The sequence below is a fragment of the Doryrhamphus excisus genome, chromosome 15 (genome assembly GCF_030265055.1).
Source record: "Doryrhamphus excisus isolate RoL2022-K1 chromosome 15, RoL_Dexc_1.0, whole genome shotgun sequence".
Lineage (NCBI taxonomy): Eukaryota > Metazoa > Chordata > Actinopteri > Syngnathiformes > Syngnathidae > Doryrhamphus > Doryrhamphus excisus.
In genome coordinates this window covers 12,736,059-12,756,449 of record NC_080480.1, presented here as the reverse complement: position 1 = coordinate 12,756,449, position 20,391 = coordinate 12,736,059, and the positions used below count along the sequence as shown (strand labels likewise).

General features: G+C 40.7%; 2 protein-coding genes across 10 annotated transcripts in view; both read left to right on the top strand.

The window, feature by feature from the left end:
- adgrl1a (adhesion G protein-coupled receptor L1a) overlaps positions 1 to 10,160 on the top strand; it is a 286,520-nt gene extending 276,360 nt beyond the window's left edge. For all 4 annotated transcript variants that reach the window (XM_058050254.1, XM_058050252.1, XM_058050253.1 and 1 more), the window contains 4 exons: positions 2,441 to 2,537; positions 5,506 to 5,628; positions 8,202 to 8,219; positions 8,323 to 10,160. In XM_058050254.1, coding sequence (XP_057906237.1) covers positions 2,441 to 2,537; positions 5,506 to 5,628; positions 8,202 to 8,219; positions 8,323 to 9,152 — 1,068 coding nt within the window. In that variant the 3' untranslated portion in view covers positions 9,153 to 10,160. The remainder of the gene's footprint in view (positions 1 to 2,440; positions 2,538 to 5,505; positions 5,629 to 8,201; positions 8,220 to 8,322) is intronic.
- A 1,922-nt stretch (positions 10,161 to 12,082) lies between these two features.
- LOC131103024 (uncharacterized) overlaps positions 12,083 to 20,391 on the top strand; it is a 78,071-nt gene continuing 69,762 nt past the window's right edge. For 4 of the 6 annotated variants that reach the window (XM_058048850.1, XM_058048852.1, XM_058048847.1 and 1 more), the window contains exons 1-2: positions 12,083 to 16,048; positions 16,789 to 16,873. The gene's annotated coding sequence lies outside the window, so the exon portion shown is untranslated. Of the gene's footprint in view, positions 16,049 to 16,497; positions 16,874 to 20,391 lie in introns of those variants that run through there. The other 2 variants (XM_058048849.1, XM_058048848.1) reach the window with 2 other exon arrangements.

Here is a 20,391-nt window from a genome sequence, read left to right as displayed (position 1 = left end):
ATGAATGAATCATTCTGAGTGAAGGCGCATCGACATGCAGTTCTTGTGTCGACATATTTTTTTTCGATTTTTGTGACGTCGTCCCAGCCCTAGTTCTAACAAGTGCGAACATGACAAAATCATCCTATTTCCTTAAAGTCCTTAAAATCCTCCTGGGTGATTATTAGTACCTAACAAGGGAATCATCTCAACGCCGTTACTGTAATTGATAAGAACATTAAGCGACATTTGACATAGTTTACCACTTTAATACTCGCATCTTTGCGATGAAAAGCGTCAGTCTCGGCTTCATCTACTGCGTTCTCCTGAGCTGACACCGACAGTCGCGGTGCTGCTGTCGTCATGTCTGTTTGTTGTGACTATGAACCAGTTTGACACCTTCGCTAGATAAATCCTGTTTGTTTTCCCACTCTCCTCTCCACTGGGAAAACTCTACCAACAAGTGTTCCGCTCCCTTCTACCGGAATCAATGTGTACATGTGAGGAAATTGTAGCTCTTTCTTTGGCAGGAGCCAACCACAAGCTGTCAGTGCACTCACAACAAGCTTGTCCACCCATTGGAAAAAGTAGGAGGTCATTAAAGATATTTAACAGTAACAACACAAAACTCATCACACAGCAACTTAACACTCAAAAGGTATATCTTTCTATGTCTCTTTTAAGATATGCCTTTATTTGTCCCTCAGTGGGGAAATTTGCATTGCACAGCAGCAAGAGTACAGAATCAGTTAAACAGTACAAAATACACAATATAGAAAAATAAACAATATAAACAACCCAAGTATTAACAAAATCAACAGTTCTTCCCAGAGTTATATACAATAATATGAAACGAGATGAAATATATATGACCAGTCTATACACTGAGATCTTGCTAGTGAGTTAATATGAGGCATTATGGAAATACTTCACATAGAACTTAGTATATTGCATTTAGAGCCCTTAATATTGCACATGGAGGTTGATCAGATATTGCACAGTGAATGGGGTCTGGAGTAACTATACTGACTATAAAAGCAAGTATTACACAGATGTACATAGTGGTGTAGAAGTTTTTTTTTCCCATAATATATTCCGTATCAGCAATGCATTGATTGGGGTGCTGCAATGACGTCAGCCTCCCTCTGGGCGGAATGTCCTCTGGCTTTTATTTTTTACCAAAAGTGTTCCACTCCCCTCTACCGGAATCAATGTGCACATGCACAGTTACATGAAATAGTCCACTACATGAGAAGGGCGGGGCAGTGGTCTAAAAGCTTATGAAATTACGCATTTTTTATGTAGTTTGATGTCTTTGCTGAAGAGTAAGTCTGCCCTGTTTGATATAATAACTCATGACAAAACAGTGGTGTGGTGTCTGCTGCTACATTGTCTTTGGCAACAGTCATCTTCACTGAAGGTAAAAGTAACTGTTCATTTGAGCTCTTTTGTTTGTCGTTTATATGCATTTAGGAGTATTTTATGCGTAAAACTTTTATTCTAAGACTATAAAAACATGACATAACTTCTCGTTCTGGATGCCGTATTGTTATCGAGCTAATAGGATCCCAGCAAGGAAGGACTCTTTCTAAAAGAGTGTATTAACTCCACATATGGTAAATTTCCAGCAAACATTTTTGACCTTAACAAAAAAACATGCTAACCAGAGTCGACGCTAACCGAGTTGCCACTGTATCTGCTGTAAATTTGTATTTATTTAGCATTATTTAGCATTCTTAGAACCCACATTGTCATACAATTATTTTATTTTTAATTCAATAAATACATTTTTTAAACTTTACAGTTGCATATGTACTTAAATACTTTTATTCTACATTTCTATATACGTACTAAGACTTATCCTAGTTCGCATTGGTGCAGAAGTGCATAATAGTGATTGCTGTTTCGAATGTTTTGGTTCCCTTATTTAGCTTCAAATTAGAAAATAACCCAATCAAGCTCATAGGTGGTTGCACTTAATCTAATGAATTGTGCAGTTTACCGTGATAAAGTGTAATGCACAGCGGGTTGCATGCCTTGAAACATCCAAGCAGATACATTATCATGTATAAAGATGGTGCTTGGACTCAGTCTGCCGCCACAAGACGCTCATTGAAGACATAAACACTAGCATGCGGCAGTAGACACACACAAGTGTGTCAATCAACAAAACATCATTTTCATAATGCAATAAGGCATTCGGCATGTCAGCCAGTACAATCACGTCTCACACATCTTGCAGCTATTATTCCCCCCCACCCCCCAAACCCCCCACCCCGCCCACACGCACATTTGATTACATGACATTGCTTTGTAGTCTCTTTAGTGCGGCTTGTTTGTGGCTTATGGCAAACCCCGCAGTTTTGATTACAGCATCCCCGCAGAGATTGCCAAGACACCCCCCCTCCCCTTTGTTTGTTCCCCCCCACTGCCGCTCACCGTGCGCCACTCCTTCCTTCAGAGTCGGATCCGCCGGATGTGGAATGACACGGTTCGGAAGCAGACGGAGTCTTCCTTCATGGCGGGGGACATCAACAGCACACCTACGCTCAACCGAGGTGAGATGTCCCGCAATGCCGTTGCAGAACACTAAAAAAAAAAAGCTAAATAAAAAGAAAAACAGTGCTAGTTTTTTGAGAAGCTGAATTTTTCCGCGCAAATGTGTACCTGTTAATGAACTGATTTGTGCTAATTAGAGATGTGAGATAGGTGGAGAAGAGGTTATGAGATGAACTAACATCCAGTACGGAGTCATCTAATTAATAATTAACAATAAATAATCAAGAATAATTAATTTCACCAACTGTGAAATGTGGCGCACTGTTATTGTATTCATTTTCCAAGTGAGGTGCATTCACAGACATCTGGAATGCGGAATGTCCAACGTAAAACACACACAAGTTATGGTAACATCTCAACAGAAGTTTAGTAGCTTCCCTGGTCACTAATTCTATTCATGGGAGCAATTATGTTACTAATTGTACATTTTTGGGAAAGTAACTAACTAATTAGTTTTTTGAAGTAATTTGTCCAGTTCTGGTAGTACGTTCAGGTGATCCTCAACTCCTCAACGCCGACTTTTAGCATTTTGTGGGCATGTACACACTCCTGTAAAGTGGCTACTTTTTTCTTTAACTTTGAGCCAGAGTCAGTGAGGAAATTGTAGTTCTTTCTTTGGCAGGAGCCAACCACAAGCTGTCAGTGCACTCACAACAAGCTTGTCCACCCATTGGAAAAAGCAGGAGGTCATTAAAGATATTAGCAGTAACAGCACAGAACTCATCACACAGCAACTTAACACTCAAAAGTTATAGCTCTCTATATATGCTCTCTATATATCTCTTTTAAAGTTTTCCCATAATACATTACGTATGAGAAATGCATTCATTGAGGTGCTGCAATGACGTCAGCCTCCCTCTGGGCGGAGGGTCCTCTGGCTCCCTCTGGCTTTTATTTTTTATTTCTGTTTCTGTGACTGTATTCTATTTCCTTTATGGTTTGTCCAAAGCAGGTGTGTCCAAAGTGTGGCTTGAGCGCCATTTACAGGTCTCAGCACATTCTAAAATACAGTGAAACAAGAATATATATTTTTTTAAATGGGCAGTATTTTTTATGAGAATAAAGATAAAATATTCTGAAAATAAAGTCATAATATTAACAAGCGTACTTCCATGCCTCCTTTTGCCCTACATTCTCTCCCCACTTCAGGCTTGCAGATTGGGTATTCCCATGATAGAGGGCATGGTTGCATTAATTTGGTGGTGTTTACCTCTTTGCAAAGAAAAAAAAATAAAAAGAGTGTCTGTTGAGGGGAAGCGTGGTTGAGAGGTCCTAAGAGCCAACAAATGCAGCAAGCCACGTTTGCCAGAGCCTTTGACAGAGGAGGTGAAACGATGAATAAATATAAGTATGCTTATTTATACACGATGACGGCGTTACCTGCTCTCGACCTTATCTCTCTCACATTCCGTCATGCTGTCCTGTTTTTAATTTCATGGCATTTTCTGCTGGAGGTGCCTCAGGCCATACACGACATCCTCACTCCGCCATTGTTCTGTTTGTCTTCTTGGTGGCATTCACGTTTCACTGTGAAATTAACTGGGTTTCAATGGCTGCACTCTGGGACTACATAATGGCATGCATTACTGTTCTCCCCACACACTCACACACACACACCCATCTGACGGCACTATGGAGCGCCAAAGGCAACAAACGGCAATGACGGCAAACGGTAACTTTGCCTTTCAATGGTGTTTCTCCTCAAAGGTTGCAATCAGGAGACGTATTGTAAACAATGGCTGAGGAATGACTCCATAAAACAAAAACAGCCCCATTTCAATCAACTGTAAATATTTATATCGTTATTACCGAGCGCCGTGTTTTGCTTGCATTTTTGCTTATGGTAATTTCTCACCAGTTTGTTCACTTCCTGTGTTTAACATGCACCAGGTCAGGTTTCGGATTTTTGCGGCTTTAACTCGTTTTTGTCTGCAAGATGATAAACAATACCTTAATACCTTGACAATTATAGTTAAATATGGATATGCAGTAATTCCTCATCACAACTGTGATTTCATTCATTCGGGTGCTGGAGCCTATCCCAGCTGCCTTCGGGCGAGAGGCAGGGTACACCCCAGACTGGTCGCCAGCCAATCACAGTGCACATATAGACAAACAACCATTCACACTCACATTCATACCTATGGACAATTTGGAGTCGCTAATTAACCTAGCATGTTTTTGGAATGTGGGAGGAAACCGGAGTACCCGGAGAAAACCCACACATGCACGGGGAGAACGTGCAAACTCCACACAGAGATCCCCAACAGAGATTCGAACCCAGACCTTCAAAATCTCCTGGCCAACATGCTAACCACTCGCCCACCGTGCAGCCTGGTTAATAGTACTTAATTATTAATTAATTTTCTACCGCTTATCCTCACGAGGGTCGTGGGGGTGCTGGAGCCTATCCCAGCTGTCTTCAGGCAAGAGGCAGGGTACACCCTGGACTGGTGGCCAGCCAATCACAGGGCACATATAGACAAACAACCATTCACACTCACATTCATACCTATGGACAATTTGGAGTCGCCAATTAACCTAGCATGTTTTTGGAATGTGGGAGGAAACCGGAGTACCCGGAAAAAACCCACAATGCACGGGGAGAACATGCAAACCGAGGCCGAGGGTGGGATAACTGTGATTTCCAACCCTCTTAATAAGTTTTTTAACATGATTAGAGCCCTCTAAATAGGCCTGCACCATTGAAGTATTTTTCGCGGTTTCCGTCGATGCTCGAGACTCGATGCACAACCCTACTCTTGATAGAGCATATTAAACCACGAAACAGCATGATGTATTTCAAACAGTAGAGTGAACACACAAGATTCAAACCACCAAGTGGAGCGGGGCAACTGTAGAGAAATGCAACTTTCTCAATTATGACTATAAAATGAAGAACCAGTACTTCATAACGACCGTATGTCTTGTATTAAGTGTGTTTTTGTTGTTGTTCAACTATAACAGCAGCCATGGGCAACCACCTTCTGGCAAACCCGGTACTGCAGACTCGCAGCGGAACATCTCCTTACAACACGCTGCTGGCTGAGAGCTTCACCCCGCCCTCGCCCGGCGTCTTCAACTCCACCGGTTAGCTCCAGTCTGTGTGTGTGTGTGTGTGTGTGTGTGTGTGTATGTGCATGCTTGTGTCGTGCTTCCTGTGCGCACGCCCGTCTTTTGTGTTGCAACTGTCGAACAGATCCACCAGACTGAACAAAACAAACAGCCTAACTTTGCCATCTGGTCTCGTCTCGAAATCACAATCTGATTAGTGAAGTTTCGCTGCGACTTTGACTGCCAGGAATCACCGGGGACCGTTGTCTTGTTGCTAAGCAGATACGTGAATCGGTGCCAGTACAAGCTAGTCTGTCACAGACACGAAAGCCTGGAATTAATCAATGCTACGCCAAATGCACAATGGACGCACTTTGTATGGACAATTGGGGCGCCAAGACATGGTTGGCCACTTTGGAAACTTTGTGAGGACATCCATTGGAGTTAGTTTGGACTTTGTGTTGAGATGAACTAAAATATTGATACTGGTAGCAATTTTGATATGCATTTAGAATCAATCATGTGATGTTATCTGATTTATGTTATGTTAGCGAAGAAATTACCATCTTACATAGTCTTAGTTTTCCTTCCGCCTTTGACAAGCCAACAAGAATCGTACTATCACACCAGACTAAAGTACCAGAGTTGTAATATTATTTATAAAGCATACAGTATTTTCAATTGCAACTTGACCAATGCTATCTAACAGCCTTCATCCCAACCCAGCTTTACGGTTATGAAAGAAATATTACCATTGTGTTTTTTGCATTACTCTCATGAAGTACTTAAAGCATTCATTCATTCATTTTCTACTGCGTTTTCCGTAATTTGGAGTCACCAATTAACCTAGCATGTTTTTGGAATGTGGGAGGAAACCAGAGTACCATGCAAACGCCACACAGAGATCCCCAACATAAATTTGAACCCAGACTTTAACAATCTCCTGGCCAACATGCTAACCACATGACCACCGTGCAGCCTGGTTAATAGTACTATCCCAGCTGTCTTCGGGCGAGAGGCGGGGTTCACCCTGGACTGTTGGCCAGCCAATCACAGGGCACATATAGACAAACAACCATTCACACTCACATTCATACCTATGGACAATTTGGAGTCGCCAATTAACCTAGCATGTTTTTGGAATGTGGGAGGAAACCGGAGTACCCGGAGAAAACCCACGCATGCACGGGGAGAACATGCAAACTCCACACAGAGATGGCCGAGGGTGGAATTGAACCCTGGTCTCCTAGCTGTGAGGTCTGCGCGCTAACCACTCAACCGCCGTGCCGCCGTACTTAAAGCAGGGGTGGCGCACTGAGTTAACAAAATTGTCCAGGAGGCCAGAACATATATTTAACATATATATTTATATACTTAAATAAATATTTATATACTTAAATAAATATATATATAAATATATTTTATTTATATAAAAATAAATATATAAATAAATATATATTATATTATATTATTATATAATATATTATATAATATATATGTATTTAAATAAAAATGTATTAACACACACACACACTATTTTATGCTTATAATTTTCCTTGAATTATTAATCTAATTTTATCTGTAAAAGTGTTATACTATCAGCTGTATGTTCTCATGTTCTTTTTTTCAGGAGCACTTTAATAAACCACATCAAACTATGTCATTTAATGTTACAGTTTTGTTGTTTTTTTTTTTTTTTACTAAATAAGACATCCGACTAGCAAGTCATGTTGCTAGTTTGTATGAGTATATTAAAAATTGAAATACGGTCGAGTTAGTTAGCACGCAGACCTCACAGCTAGGAAACCAGGGTTCAATTCCAGCCTCGGCCATCTCTGTGTGGAGTTTGCATGTTCTCCCCGTGCATGCGTGGGTTTTCTCCGGGTACTCCGGTTTCCTCCCATATTCCAAAAACATGCTAGGTTAATTGGTGACTCCAAATTGTCCATAGGTATGAATGTGAGTGTGAATGGTTGTTTGTCTATATGTGCCCTGTGATTGGCTGGCGACCAGTCCAGGGTGTACCCCGCTTCTCGCTCGAAGACAGCTGGGATAGGCTCCAGCACCCTCCCGCGACGCTTGTGAGGATAAGCGGTAGAAAATGAATGAATGAATGAATGAATGAATGAAAGACTTAGAAAGGAACTGGCTGGCCGGATTCAAACGCTTGGTGGACCGCATGTGGCCCCCGGGCTGTAGTTTGCCCACCCCTGACTTAAAGGGTCACTATTCCACATTTCCAAGATTTCAGACTTATATATTTGTTTAAAATGTTGCACCTCTTAACCAAAGCTAACATGAAAGCACCCCAAAAAAAACATTTAAAGTATGAACAGTTTAGCAGTCAATCATTCAATGTTGTTTGATTGAAATGCGAAAAACCTCATCCAAATACCTTGGTTGGAAAAGTGTACGTTTGAACGTTTGGGAAGTTAATTCAGAGAACACGAAAGAGACGTGAAGATGGCTACAGGGCCTATAGATTCTCATCCCATTAATGGCGGCCATTTAAAAAGCTTTAAAAATGAATTGATCAAGTTAATGTTGCATTAAATGACGCTTCCCCGTTTGTCATTATGTCTGCTTCGCAACAATTCCTGGGTGGACAGGAACTTTCCGAGACCCAAGTAAGTGTGCTTCTTCTCCGTCAATGACTCTGATCTGTCATATTTACTGATATTTTACAGATTTGATAATGTCCATAATGTGTGTTTGTGTGTTTGGCTCCAGAGAGCACATCCAAGGGTCGTGACCCCTGCGGAATGGAGACCCTGCCTTTGAACGGCAACTTCAACAACAGCTACTCACTACGCGGTGGTCCGGGAGGCGGAGGCAGCTGTGACTTCCTAAGCGGCGGAAATGGAGATAGCCCCCCACCTCTAATCAACCCCCGCGGCTCGGAGACGCTGGGCGGCGGGGGTATCCGCCGCAATCTCTCCGATGCTGCTGCCTTTGAGAAGATGATCATCTCTGAACTTGTGCATAACAATTTGAGAGGTGGTGCCGGAGGAGTGGGCGGAGGGGACGGAAGCCAAGTCAAGGGGCATTCTCACGGTGCAGGCGGACGAGGACCCACCGGGGCCGGGCCAGATGTGAACGGAGACCAAGATGACGGACGGCAGCGCACTCCGCAGGATGTGGAGCTGCTTTACAAAGCACTGGAAGAGCCGCTACTCTTGCAACGCGCCCAATCCGTCCTCTACCAGAGCGACCCGGAAGAGTCGGAAAGCTACACTGCCGACCTCACCGAAAGTCTGGGTCAGGGAGGGAACAGAGCGCCTGACTCGCCGGCCCATGACTCCATATACACAAGCATCACCAACCTGCGAGACTCGCCCTACCCGGACAGCAGTCCCGAACCCCTGGAGGTGGTACCTCGATCAGCCCAGCCCCCGGAAGAACTGTACTACAGCTCCGGGAGGCCCGCCTTGGGCTCCCGTGGGGCACCCATGCAGACCTTCTACCAAGCCCCGCCGCGGAGACCGAGCGGGGACCACCAGGCTCAGGAGCCCGCTCACAGTGAAGGGGACGGACAGATGCAGCTCGTTACTAGCCTGTGACCGGCGGCCGAAAAAAAGAGACTGAAGTGATGGACCCCCCAGTACCGTACGGTCCTGGTGTTTATCCACTTCCTGTTTGTGTGGTTGCCTTTCTTTCTCTCGAGCAAACAAAGCGACCTTCAGTGGGAGCCGCTGCTCACTTTGCAGAAGAAGCCTTTGACTTTTTAAGGAGTGTTCATCCAAACTGAGTCCTTCCCGGTTCCTTTGGTACCTTAAGGCCAAGTCCAGCACTCTGAATGTACCGACCCCCCCCGACCCCTTTACCTTTCAGAACTTTGTTATAACAAGAAATGTTTCTGGAGACTATCATTTTGTATTTTGCTCCTTTGCCATTTGGTACCAATCATCATTTGATTAGCTAGCTGCTGTGGAGACGCGTGGAGTCGTCTTGTACGCCGTTAGAAGTTAAAAATGTCTCTTCATTGTTGCCAAAAATATCTTTTATTGAGCCAGAACAGAAAGTAGAACGTGCACACAGACTTATCCAGAAGTGCTCATTAATGAACAGTTCCTCATCATCGGTTTCGGAGGAAGACAATTCAGAGGAGTTGCCTTCATTTCCTTTGAACGAGCAGAGGTGGAGGTAGAGAATTTGGGGGCACGGCCACTTCCTCTGCCCCACCTTTTTTTTTTTTTTTTCTCAGAATCGTGACCCGCTCCGTCCTTTCTGCCTGTTTGCTTTTTAGGCATTGGAAAAAGTGACATGACTGCCTTGCTATCGTTTCGCTGAGCGTATTCATTCTGTTGCATCCTGGGTGGGGTGGGGGGGTCCTCCTGTATTTGCTGTTAGAACATAGCCAGCTGAAGTGGACTTGTTTCCTGTGTGTGTGTGGTTGTGACCGCCAACACTATAAAAACCATGTACATAAGAACCACAATCCGCTTTATTCCTAACTACCGTGTAAATAAATAGGGAACGGCGGATGTTCAAAAGCAACAAAAGCGCTATGAGAGATGACTTCTTGTACTTGCAACAAAAGAGAAAAATAAAATTTCTTTTTTGGGGGAGTTAAGTGAAAGGCTCCATGTCTGTCTTGTGAAGAGACTTGGCAGAAAAAAAAAATTAATGTAAAAAAATAAAAAAAAACTCATCATGTGTTAATATTTTACACAGAGGTCCTGCAAAATTGTCATTTATGGGAGATTCGGTATTTATCTGCCTGTGCCTTCTACACAGAGGTCCTGCAAAATTGTTATTTATAGGAGATTCGGCATTTATCTGCCTGTGCAAAATTGTCATTTATGGGAGATTACGGCATTTATCTGCCTGCGCCTTTTATGCAGGATTGTCATTTATAGGAGATCCGGCATTTATCTGCCTGCGCCTTTTACACAGAGGTCGTGCAAAATTGTTATTTATGGGAGATTCTGCATTTATCGGCCTGTGCCTTTTACACAGAGGTCCTGCAAAATTGTCATTTATGGGAGATTCGGCATTTATCGGCCTGTGCCTTTTACACAGAGGTCCTGCAAAATTGTCATTTATGGGAGATTCGGCATTTATCTGCCTGTGCCTTTTACACAGAGTTCCTGCAAAATTGTCATTTATGGGAGATTCGGCATTTATCTGCCTGTGCCTTTTACACAGAGGTCCTGCAAAATTGTCATTTATAGGAGATCCGGCATTTATCTGCCTGCGCCTTTTATGCAGGATTGTCATTTATAGGAGATCCGGCATTTATCTGCCTGCGCCTTTTACACAGAGGTCCTGCAAAATTGTCATTTATGGGAGATTCGGCGTTTATCTGCCTGTGCCTTTTACACAGAGGTCCTGCAAAATTGTCATTTATGGGAGATTCGGCATTTATCTTCCTGTGTCTTTTACACAGAGGTCCTGCAAAATTGTCATTTAAGGGAGATTCAGAGATACACAGATGCTGTAATTTTGTGCACTTTCACACAGCGACACGACATCCCATCGTCGTCTTCTCATCATATCCACTGTAAAATGCTTGTCAGGCAGTGACAGCAGCTGTGTTATTTACACAGAACTACAACATGCATAAACCCTCCAGACGTTTATGCTAAAAAGGCTAACAAGGTTAACAAGGGCATGATGAAAGGGGTTAATGTCTGCTCAAGCCAGAATTTTCCCACTTTTTTCTGGCCCGATATTGTAACTTTAGAGGTAGCCCAACAGCAACATTCACTTTCAAAACCTGCTATGTTACACCTCTACTCCAACCTCACAAGGTGGAAAATTGCTATGTGGATTTGGTCATCCTTTCCCACCCCCCAGCCAGTGCAGTTTATACAGAACTACAACACGCTTTTACAGTCACAGTGAAAGGGATTAAAGCAGCAGGGATGTCCACATTTTTCCACTGAGGACCACATACTGAAAATTCTGAAAAATTAAACCATTCAAGAAAAAGCTGTATCACATCTTTGTGATATAGGTAAAAAAAAAATAAATGAGGTATACTCTTCTACAACACACTGTGTGTATGCTAGTGGCCCCGTCTCCACCCACTGAGACAAAGAGACTGTATGACTCGGCAAAGAGTTCACTCTGCTCATGTCATGCTGCTGTTGAAACCAATGCCAATGAACCTTTTTGTGACTGTTTGATGGCAGGAGATATATATATAATAGAATATACTGAGGCTGGTAAAATGATCTGGTTAATTTTTTAATTATTGTGTGATTAATTAATTAATTTATTATTATCCCAAGACGAGAGCTCACAAGAAATCTTGACGTTTTGCAAGATCTTGTGACACCCATACATATTATGATTATGTATTTTTCTTTCAAATTTCATTTGCCACACATGGGGCTAAAACATTTTAATAAATAACATTTAAATTTTAATAAATTAAAAAATTTAAGAAATAAATTTAAAAAAATAAGAAATAATTTTAAAAAATTAAATACATTTAAAAAATTAAGAAATAAATTTTAAAAATGCAATAAATAAATTTAAAAAATTAAGAAATAAATTTAATACAGTTAATAAATTTTAATAAATTTAATAACATTTATTCCAGTAAAATTGTGGCTTTGTTCTCCTGGAAAATGTTTTGACTTGTGGTACAATGACAGCTTTTTGTCATTTCTACTGTTTTTTTTTTCCTTTAAATTTTCCAAGTATGTCAACCTTCTGATAAGTTCTGTTTAATTCTGTTAATTCTGTTAATTCTGCTTAAAATTTCTGGTAAATTTTAAACATTTTTTCTGCAACTTAATTGACAACTTCATTTATTTTGTTTGTTTTTCCACAATATTACAACTTCTAAAATATATTTTTTTAATATTTCAACTTCATGCTACTAAAAGGATGTTACATTTCCTCATAATATTGCAACGTTATTTTAAAATTAATGATATGAAAGTATTGGGTTTTTTATTTGATTACTTTTTACTTCTTAATGTTTAGACCTTGTTAATGTTAAAATTGCTGCTGGTTTTTTTATGTTTGCTGTTTTTTGGGGGAATTTTGTAGTTAAATTATATTTTTTGAACGTGCAGGGGGTCATTAATGACTCCCGGGGCCACACTTCCACACTTTATCCCAGGGTAAGAGCCTGCTAAAGTTAGGATTCTTCCATCTTTTTTCAGACTTTACAAATTGCTTTCAACACAAAATGGATAGAGAAGCGTAAAATGTTACACTCATGTCCTACCTTGTTTGGCATTGGCTTTTACACACAGCCGCCATCCCACCGCTGTTACACCTCCAAAATCGTCACACTGGACCTGGAAAATGATGTGGTGTTAGCAGACAATAGCCCCTTTCACTGTGCCGATAAAAGCAGTCTTTTTTTGTGTGTTATAGATGGGTATAAACTGCACAGACTAGGAGAAATGGAGTCGTAACTGGTGCCGACACCTTCTCTGTGTAAGGGTGTTTTTAGGGAAACACCTGAGACTCACCTCTCATTTTTGGGAATGGAAAGCTGGGAACTGTGGGGATGAAATAAACCTAAAAATGTTCCACTTTCAGAGGTACGGTTTGGTATCCGAGCCCCTTCCTTTCATGCTTTCTTCCTTTTCAGTCACAGCAATATTCTGCTTTGCTGGCTTCTGTGTGAAAAGCACAGGTCAAGGCTCTCATGGTTATTTTGCGAAGTTTCTGTGAAAGAAGCCATAATAAAAGTAATGAATGGCCTGTTTCTCCATCAAAAACTATGACATCCTGTGCCTCAAGTCATATTTTTTTTTTTTTTTGGTAGTGGTTGACTTTCTTTTTCCTCTCACACAGACATCTGTTCCGGGAATCATGGTGCATTCAGGTAAGAAAGGAAGGAGTGCCAGTTAAGCGGTGAACATGTGTCTTCAGTATGTAATTCAACATTGTCTATAACCATTTGGATATGCATTATTTATTTTTTATCTTAAAATATGTTCTGTATTTCTTACCATTGGTTTTCCTCTTTGTGGTATGTGGTTGCAACGCGAACAGGAAATGGATTCACCTGCAGTTGTGACTTGTGACTTTGGACTTTCCCAGTCAGGAAAGGAAAAACCCAGGCGACAGCATTCCTGCAAACAAGCCAGGTTCATAAGAGTTTATGTTACGTGTTGTTTAAAATATGTGGTCGACTTATCAAGACATCTGAAAGAGTAGGGAGAAAAAGTCGATACAAAATCATAAATTCATAAGAATCATGACTCAGTATAATTTAAGTTTAGGATTTCTAAACGGACGAGTGGTTAGTGCGCAAACCTCACAGCTAGGAGACCCGGGTTCAATTCCACCATTTGCATGTTCTCCCCGTGCATGCGTGGGTTTTCTCCGGGTACTCCGGTTTCCTCCCACATTCCAAAAACATGCTAGGTTAATCGGTGACTCCAAATTGTCCATAGGTATGAATGTGAGTGTGAATGGTTGTTTGTCTATATGTGCCCTGTGATTGGCTGGCCACCAGTCCAGGGTGTACCCCGCCTCTCGCCCGAAGACAGCTGGGATAGGCTCCAGCATTCAAAATGAATGAATGAATGAATGAAGATTCTGGCTTTCAAAAAGCAATATTTCTAAACGTGTTATTAGTACAGTATAACCGCAGTGCTGCAGTTTTATTGTATTTGGTCAGCTGACGACATATGACTGTGTTTTATCAAACTGGGTGAAAAGAGCTCTCATCATCTAAGTGCTAATTATCAACATACAGTATAATCATCACCATGAGCTTCCCCCCTGTGTTATGATGTGCTGATGCTAGTCTCCAGAGCTCGGGGTGAAACACCGTTTAGATACCTTGGGTCTGATTTAGTCTTTCCCAGCACCTTCCTTAATCTCATCCCCTCTTTTTAATATCACTCTCAGTAGACTCCATTAGCGCCGCACTTCTTTCACGGTGTTAATTTGTTTTGTCAAAAGCTTTGTTTATCCCAGATTAATATCGTAATAAACAGAGGCTGCACGTATTGCGCTAAATGATGATTATTATACAGGAGGAAGGCCGAGGCTCACGCCGGCGGACCGGGGTTTTACCCTCCTCCGTCTTTCTCAGCTCTCACAAAACCTCTGATTACACTGTAGGTGCTAATTTGTACTCCTTTTTTATTGTATTGTTTATCCAAGCTTGCAGGTTATTGTCGGCATGAGGGAATGAGGTGAGTCCTTGTTTGTCTGAAATGACAATGTTGGTAATTTACAGTCCCCGAGTTAGCGCTTGCATAGAAATCATAAGACAATAACTGTAACAGAGGTTTTCTATACATATGCCAAAAATACATTCAATTAGCTCATAATAAAAAAAATAATGGAAACAGGTATGTAATGAATCATTGACAGTGTGCATGTTAGGAGCCTCATGGTTCACACTGGAAGTGACTAGACTAATAACCATGTTTTATTCATGAGCAGGCCTTTGCAGGTTGCAGCAGTGTTGTGCAATGCATCTGTGAAGCTGAGGACACTGATTCATTTGCAGCCTTGGTGTTAAAGTGTTAAGTGTGATGGAGTCATCAGACTGGCTGTGACGGCACCAAGTGGAGTGGAAAACAAGTAAGTAAGTAAGTGCAAGTTTTGTTCATGTGTACGCTTACCATGGACACTAAATGAATAGGACTGTGAACACAGCCGCAAATGAATGGGACACAGTGCAGCGCCATGGAGCATTGAGTCCGCCATGATGGTAAGCAAGAGAAGCGGGCAATGTATTCATTTGAGTATAACAAAAAGTTATGTGCCTTGCGTACACTTTGATTAAATTAATGAATGTTATTTGCTGAATACAATTAATATAATGTATGTGTGTGGAAAAATCAAATACTGCAGAATATGACCTACATATAGATGACACTCGTCGTACAAAATAAAAATTAGCTGGAATTATTTAAATTATTATTATAATTATTTATGCACATACAATATATTTATTGTGCATTGTACACTACGGCCTAAATCATCATTGACTTATCGTTAATTCAACTAATCACCCAGAGATACACATTAGCTTAAAGCTATATTGTGTGATACAACACTTGGCTAGTGTCCTGTTAATTTACAACGGCCTGTGCTGTAAATCCACAGCATTTGTATGACTTATACCTGCCCTTAAAATTACAAATTTGTTTTTTATAACAGTCTATTAGAGCAATTAATCGTTGGGCAGTGTGCCGAGGCTCACCATCATACAACGGAAGGAGCCCTATTCATTTCTATGACGCGTAATGAATTACTTTCATATCGATATAAATAGGTCAGAATCACTTTAAGTGACAGTAGTAGCTATGGTGCATTGTATTTTTGTATTGTAAAAGTTTAATGGCACCAAAAATGTTTTTTCAAGTCAAAAACGGGTGGTAAAGACTGTACTGAGGACCAAGCTCACCACTGAGACTACAAGTCCCACAGTGCACCACGATAAAAATGTCACGTGGCTCCTCCATGGCGTCTTTATTAGCAACATAGTCATTGCTAGCGCCATGTAAACGCATTTTAACAGGTATGTTCGTATATTCTCTGTATTAGAGGATAAGTATACTGCACATGAAGATACATTCTTTGAATACCCAAAATACCATTCAACGCAAAGAAGCAGAGGACTACCAAATGAAAATAAGGAAGTTTAATTTGTAAGAATGTCATTTACTTTTAGGTGGTGCTGGAGCCCTGGCTAACTACTGCTCATGTTGAATGTAACATAACACCGCCACACTTTACTCTTCCCCTCTGCCTGTCAAATGAAAATATATCAATTTAGTGCATTTTAACTCATTAACAGTTTGTGTGATAATACATGGGCTAAAGACAGGTGTTTTTCATCGAATACATGATGTGTATATAAAGGCTTAGTGCATAGAAGATGGATGGATGGCTATTCACATAAACATCTTACCAATATCAATGAGTCATATTTCCTAGCTAGTGAAAAACAACACTGCTTTCAAAACATGCATTATATCAAATTCCAACTAAAAACAATACCCTATGAATGGCCTACTGTGTATATTTATAATCCAAACTCAATTATCAAAACCCCAAGCTACCTAGCTAGCTGTTGTTAGCTTTAGCATAGGAGGTAATGTCCCTCAATCAGGAAATATGGTGGTATTTAAGGGACAAAAAGTATGTAGGGAAGTGCACCAATCTAATATTCAGTCTTGATTGTAACATGACAGTAATAGTGTGTTTGTTTTAATGGCAGTATGGTCTACAGAGATGTTTTTTCTGTGTTTTCCTCAGGTTTTATCAACATAGTACGTACAAATTCTTCCATCTATCCTGTTGAGGGAAGCTGAAGTCTATCCCATCTGATCGTCCGTAACTTGTAAGGATTATTTTCTTTATTATTTAATATTTGTACATTTAATATTGTAATTTTAAAGGTATGTCACTAAAAACTTGATGATTATGGGTATGAAACGAGTACAGCTGTCAATTATCCGTATCTGTAAGGGAAATCATTAGTGTTTGTATATTGTTAAATAGACTCAACTATTTAGGCAAACAGTGGATCCTATGTTATCAGATGGATACACTATACTGGATATTTGAAGGAAATACTGCAACATAAGTGCTGTCCCACTCATTGAAAATGCTTTTTGTTTGTTTTTATGCATGGTAACCCTGCTCCAAATTCCCACAGTCCCAAGTGCTCCTAAGTACCGTACATCCAGACTACTGCTGAACCGCACTTTCTAATATAGTGAGTGGGTAGAGGAATTGATATTAAATTAATAAAGCCTTTGGAGAGCTAATTTAAAAGGGGTTAGGAGCTACTGGTAGCTCATGACACCCCTGACTCACCGTGTATGAGCTCAAAGAGTGGTAAGGTAGGTCCGTGTTTACTGAGTGAAGGCATAGTGTATTAATTCACGGCGGGAGTAAGCTGCTTCTGGCTTCAGCAACAGTTTAGCGCAGGGGTCTCAAACTCTATTTACCTGGGGGCCACTGGAGCTAGGGTCTGGGCTAGGCTTTCCAAAAAAAAAAAACGCATCTATTAAAAACAGAAAAATATACAAACTTTTTCCGATTTCCGACTTTGATTACGATTTTCTACAATAAAAACTCTGATAAAGACAAATTATTTTTTTCAGATTAAAATTAACAAAGCATTATTAGAGCCCTGTAGACATGACAAAACACGACTATAGTCACATTTATACTTTTTTTATTTACAACATATTGCGCAACTGCAGGGTCTTGGGACACATGCTAACTCGCAAACTAGAGAGCTAGCGACCTAAACGGTAGCCTTCAAGTTATTTTATTAAATAGCCAAAAACTTACCACTTCCACACGGATAGAGAGGATAACTATTAACAGTTATTTAACCTTTAACATGAACATTAGTCAAACGTAATCATTTTTTCTGGGTACATGATACCATACAGCATCCATATCAAACTTGCGCGGGCCACACTAACATTAAACTTTCATATCAAGGCGGGGGCCTCAAACGCGTGTTTGAGACCCCTGGTTTAGCGGATATTTCACGTTCATGTTCACAAAAACAGTCCCATGTAAAATGCCATTGACAGATGAAAATATTTTTTCTCTTGCTGGGAATCACCAACTCCAACCACTTCTGCTTGATCTTGCCTTGTAGAAACGTTTCCTGGGAGCCATAGCTTACAGGGGAACAGGGGGAGGGCAGTCCTAGAGCGTATCCTAGAGCGTATCCTAGAGCGTATCCTAGAGCGTATCCTAGAGCGTATCCTAGAGCGTATCCGAGAGCGTATCCGGCCTACAACAAATGCCCATATAATGAAGCCTGGCTCCTTGTGACGACACAGGGAGCCAATTTTAGAAAAAAAATCTCTGAAACCGAGCGTTCAGAGCCATCCCAAACTTCATTCACGGCTCACTTCCAAATGCGCAAACCTCATTATCTGAAACTTTGGCATTGTTTAGCACGAGAATACAACATTCCAACAACATTTATAGGTCAGAAAAGTGGAAAAAACATAATTGGTCCCCATAGAATAATGTTGTTTTTTTTTTTTTAGAAAAATCCGATTTATGCCCGGCCTATTCTGAGTACAGATAATTTTGATGGGTGAATAGATACAGATACACTCAACCCTAGTGGATACCTAATGTTGTGGTCACAGAGTGTAAACACATGCAGACTGATGGATTAAGCATGCTTAGCGTTGATGAGACTGTATGTGACCTTTCTAGTTGAGAATAATGTATCCCTATAAAAGGTCAAAGGCTTTTTTTTTTTGCGGCATACACACTTGGCGGTTGAAATTTTTTCTAAACATGGCCACATTACAAACCGCTTGGCGGCTAATTAGCTGACGTGAAGCTATTTTGTGCACCCGAGCATGAAAATGACAGCCGTAGCTGTATCTCCTTCCTTCTTTCACATCCTTCAGTGTGCTGAGCTCCAGTATATACAGTACATGAGATCACATCACGCTGACTCCCTCCCCGAAAAGGCCTTGACCATCCGCTCACCTCGTTTTTTTTTTCCACCCCTCCTCTTACTACACTAACACTCCTAACAAAGCTTCTCAACCGGAAATACTCTCTCCATTGAAGAGGTTAAGAAAAGGTGTTATTACTGCAGGTCGTTGCACATTAGCTCTTAAAATAGAGCATACTCACAAACCCAGATCTAGCAGATCCCAGGAGATCGAGCAGAGAGATGTATTGAACTGATCCTAAAAGCACCTCACATTCACACATAGTGTTTTTTTTTTTTTTGCGTAAAGTTAATGACTGCCATAAATCATACTGCAGCATACATTACAGTTGCAGAATGGGGATCTTTGCGTTCATCAAGGTCCGCCACCTTACACTACTGTGCATGCGTGTACTAGGAAACCTGTTGTAAATGGAGCGAATCTTCTAAATCAGGGGTCTCAAACTCAATTTACTTGGGGGCCACTGGAGCTCGGGTCTGGGTGAGACTCAGGTTTTCCAAAAAAAAAAAAAAAAAACGCATTTATTAAAAACAAAAAAAATAAAAAAAACTTTGCTTTGGTTCCAATTTTCTACAAGAAAAGCCCTGATAAAACATTCCACTGTTCTCAAATATCTTACTTTTTATTTTTCTACACAAAATAAGATGAAAAATAAATAAACAAATCAAGAATAATAGAAAATCAATCAGTAATAAATAAATAAATATAATACTAATAAAAACTTAAGAAACCACATATAGTTGGTGGGTAGACAAATTATTTTTTTCAGATTAAAATGAACAAAGCATTATTAGAGCCCTGTAGACATGACAAAACACGACTATAGTCACATTTATACTTTTTTTATTTACAACATATTGCGCAACTGCAGGGTCTTGAGACACATGCTAACTCGCAAACTAGAGAGCTAGCGACCTAAACGGTAGCCTTCAAGTTATTTACTTTAAACTTAAATAGCCAAAAACTTCCCACTTCCACACGAATAGGGGGGATAACTATTAACAGTTATTTAACCTTTAACATGAACATTAATCAAACGTAATAATTTTTTCTGGGTACATGATACCATACAGCATCCATATCAAACTTGCGCGGGCCGCACTAACATTAAACTTTCATATCAAGACGGGGGCCTCAAACTAGTGTCCTGCAGGCCACATTTGGCCCGCGGGCCGTGTGTTTGAGACCCCTGCTCTAAAGAAAAACAATGATGATATCATGCAGAGGAAGGACACGATTAATGTTCACACATTCATGGTGTAGAAATAATGAGTGGCGGAGCACACAGTCAAACAATAAACCCAGGGTTTCGGGATGCTAGCTGATGTGGAGGTTTGGTGTAAATACTGTAACACATGGGAGCGACAGCTTTATTAATTTACAGTAAATCTCTGTTAGGAACAGTCAAGGG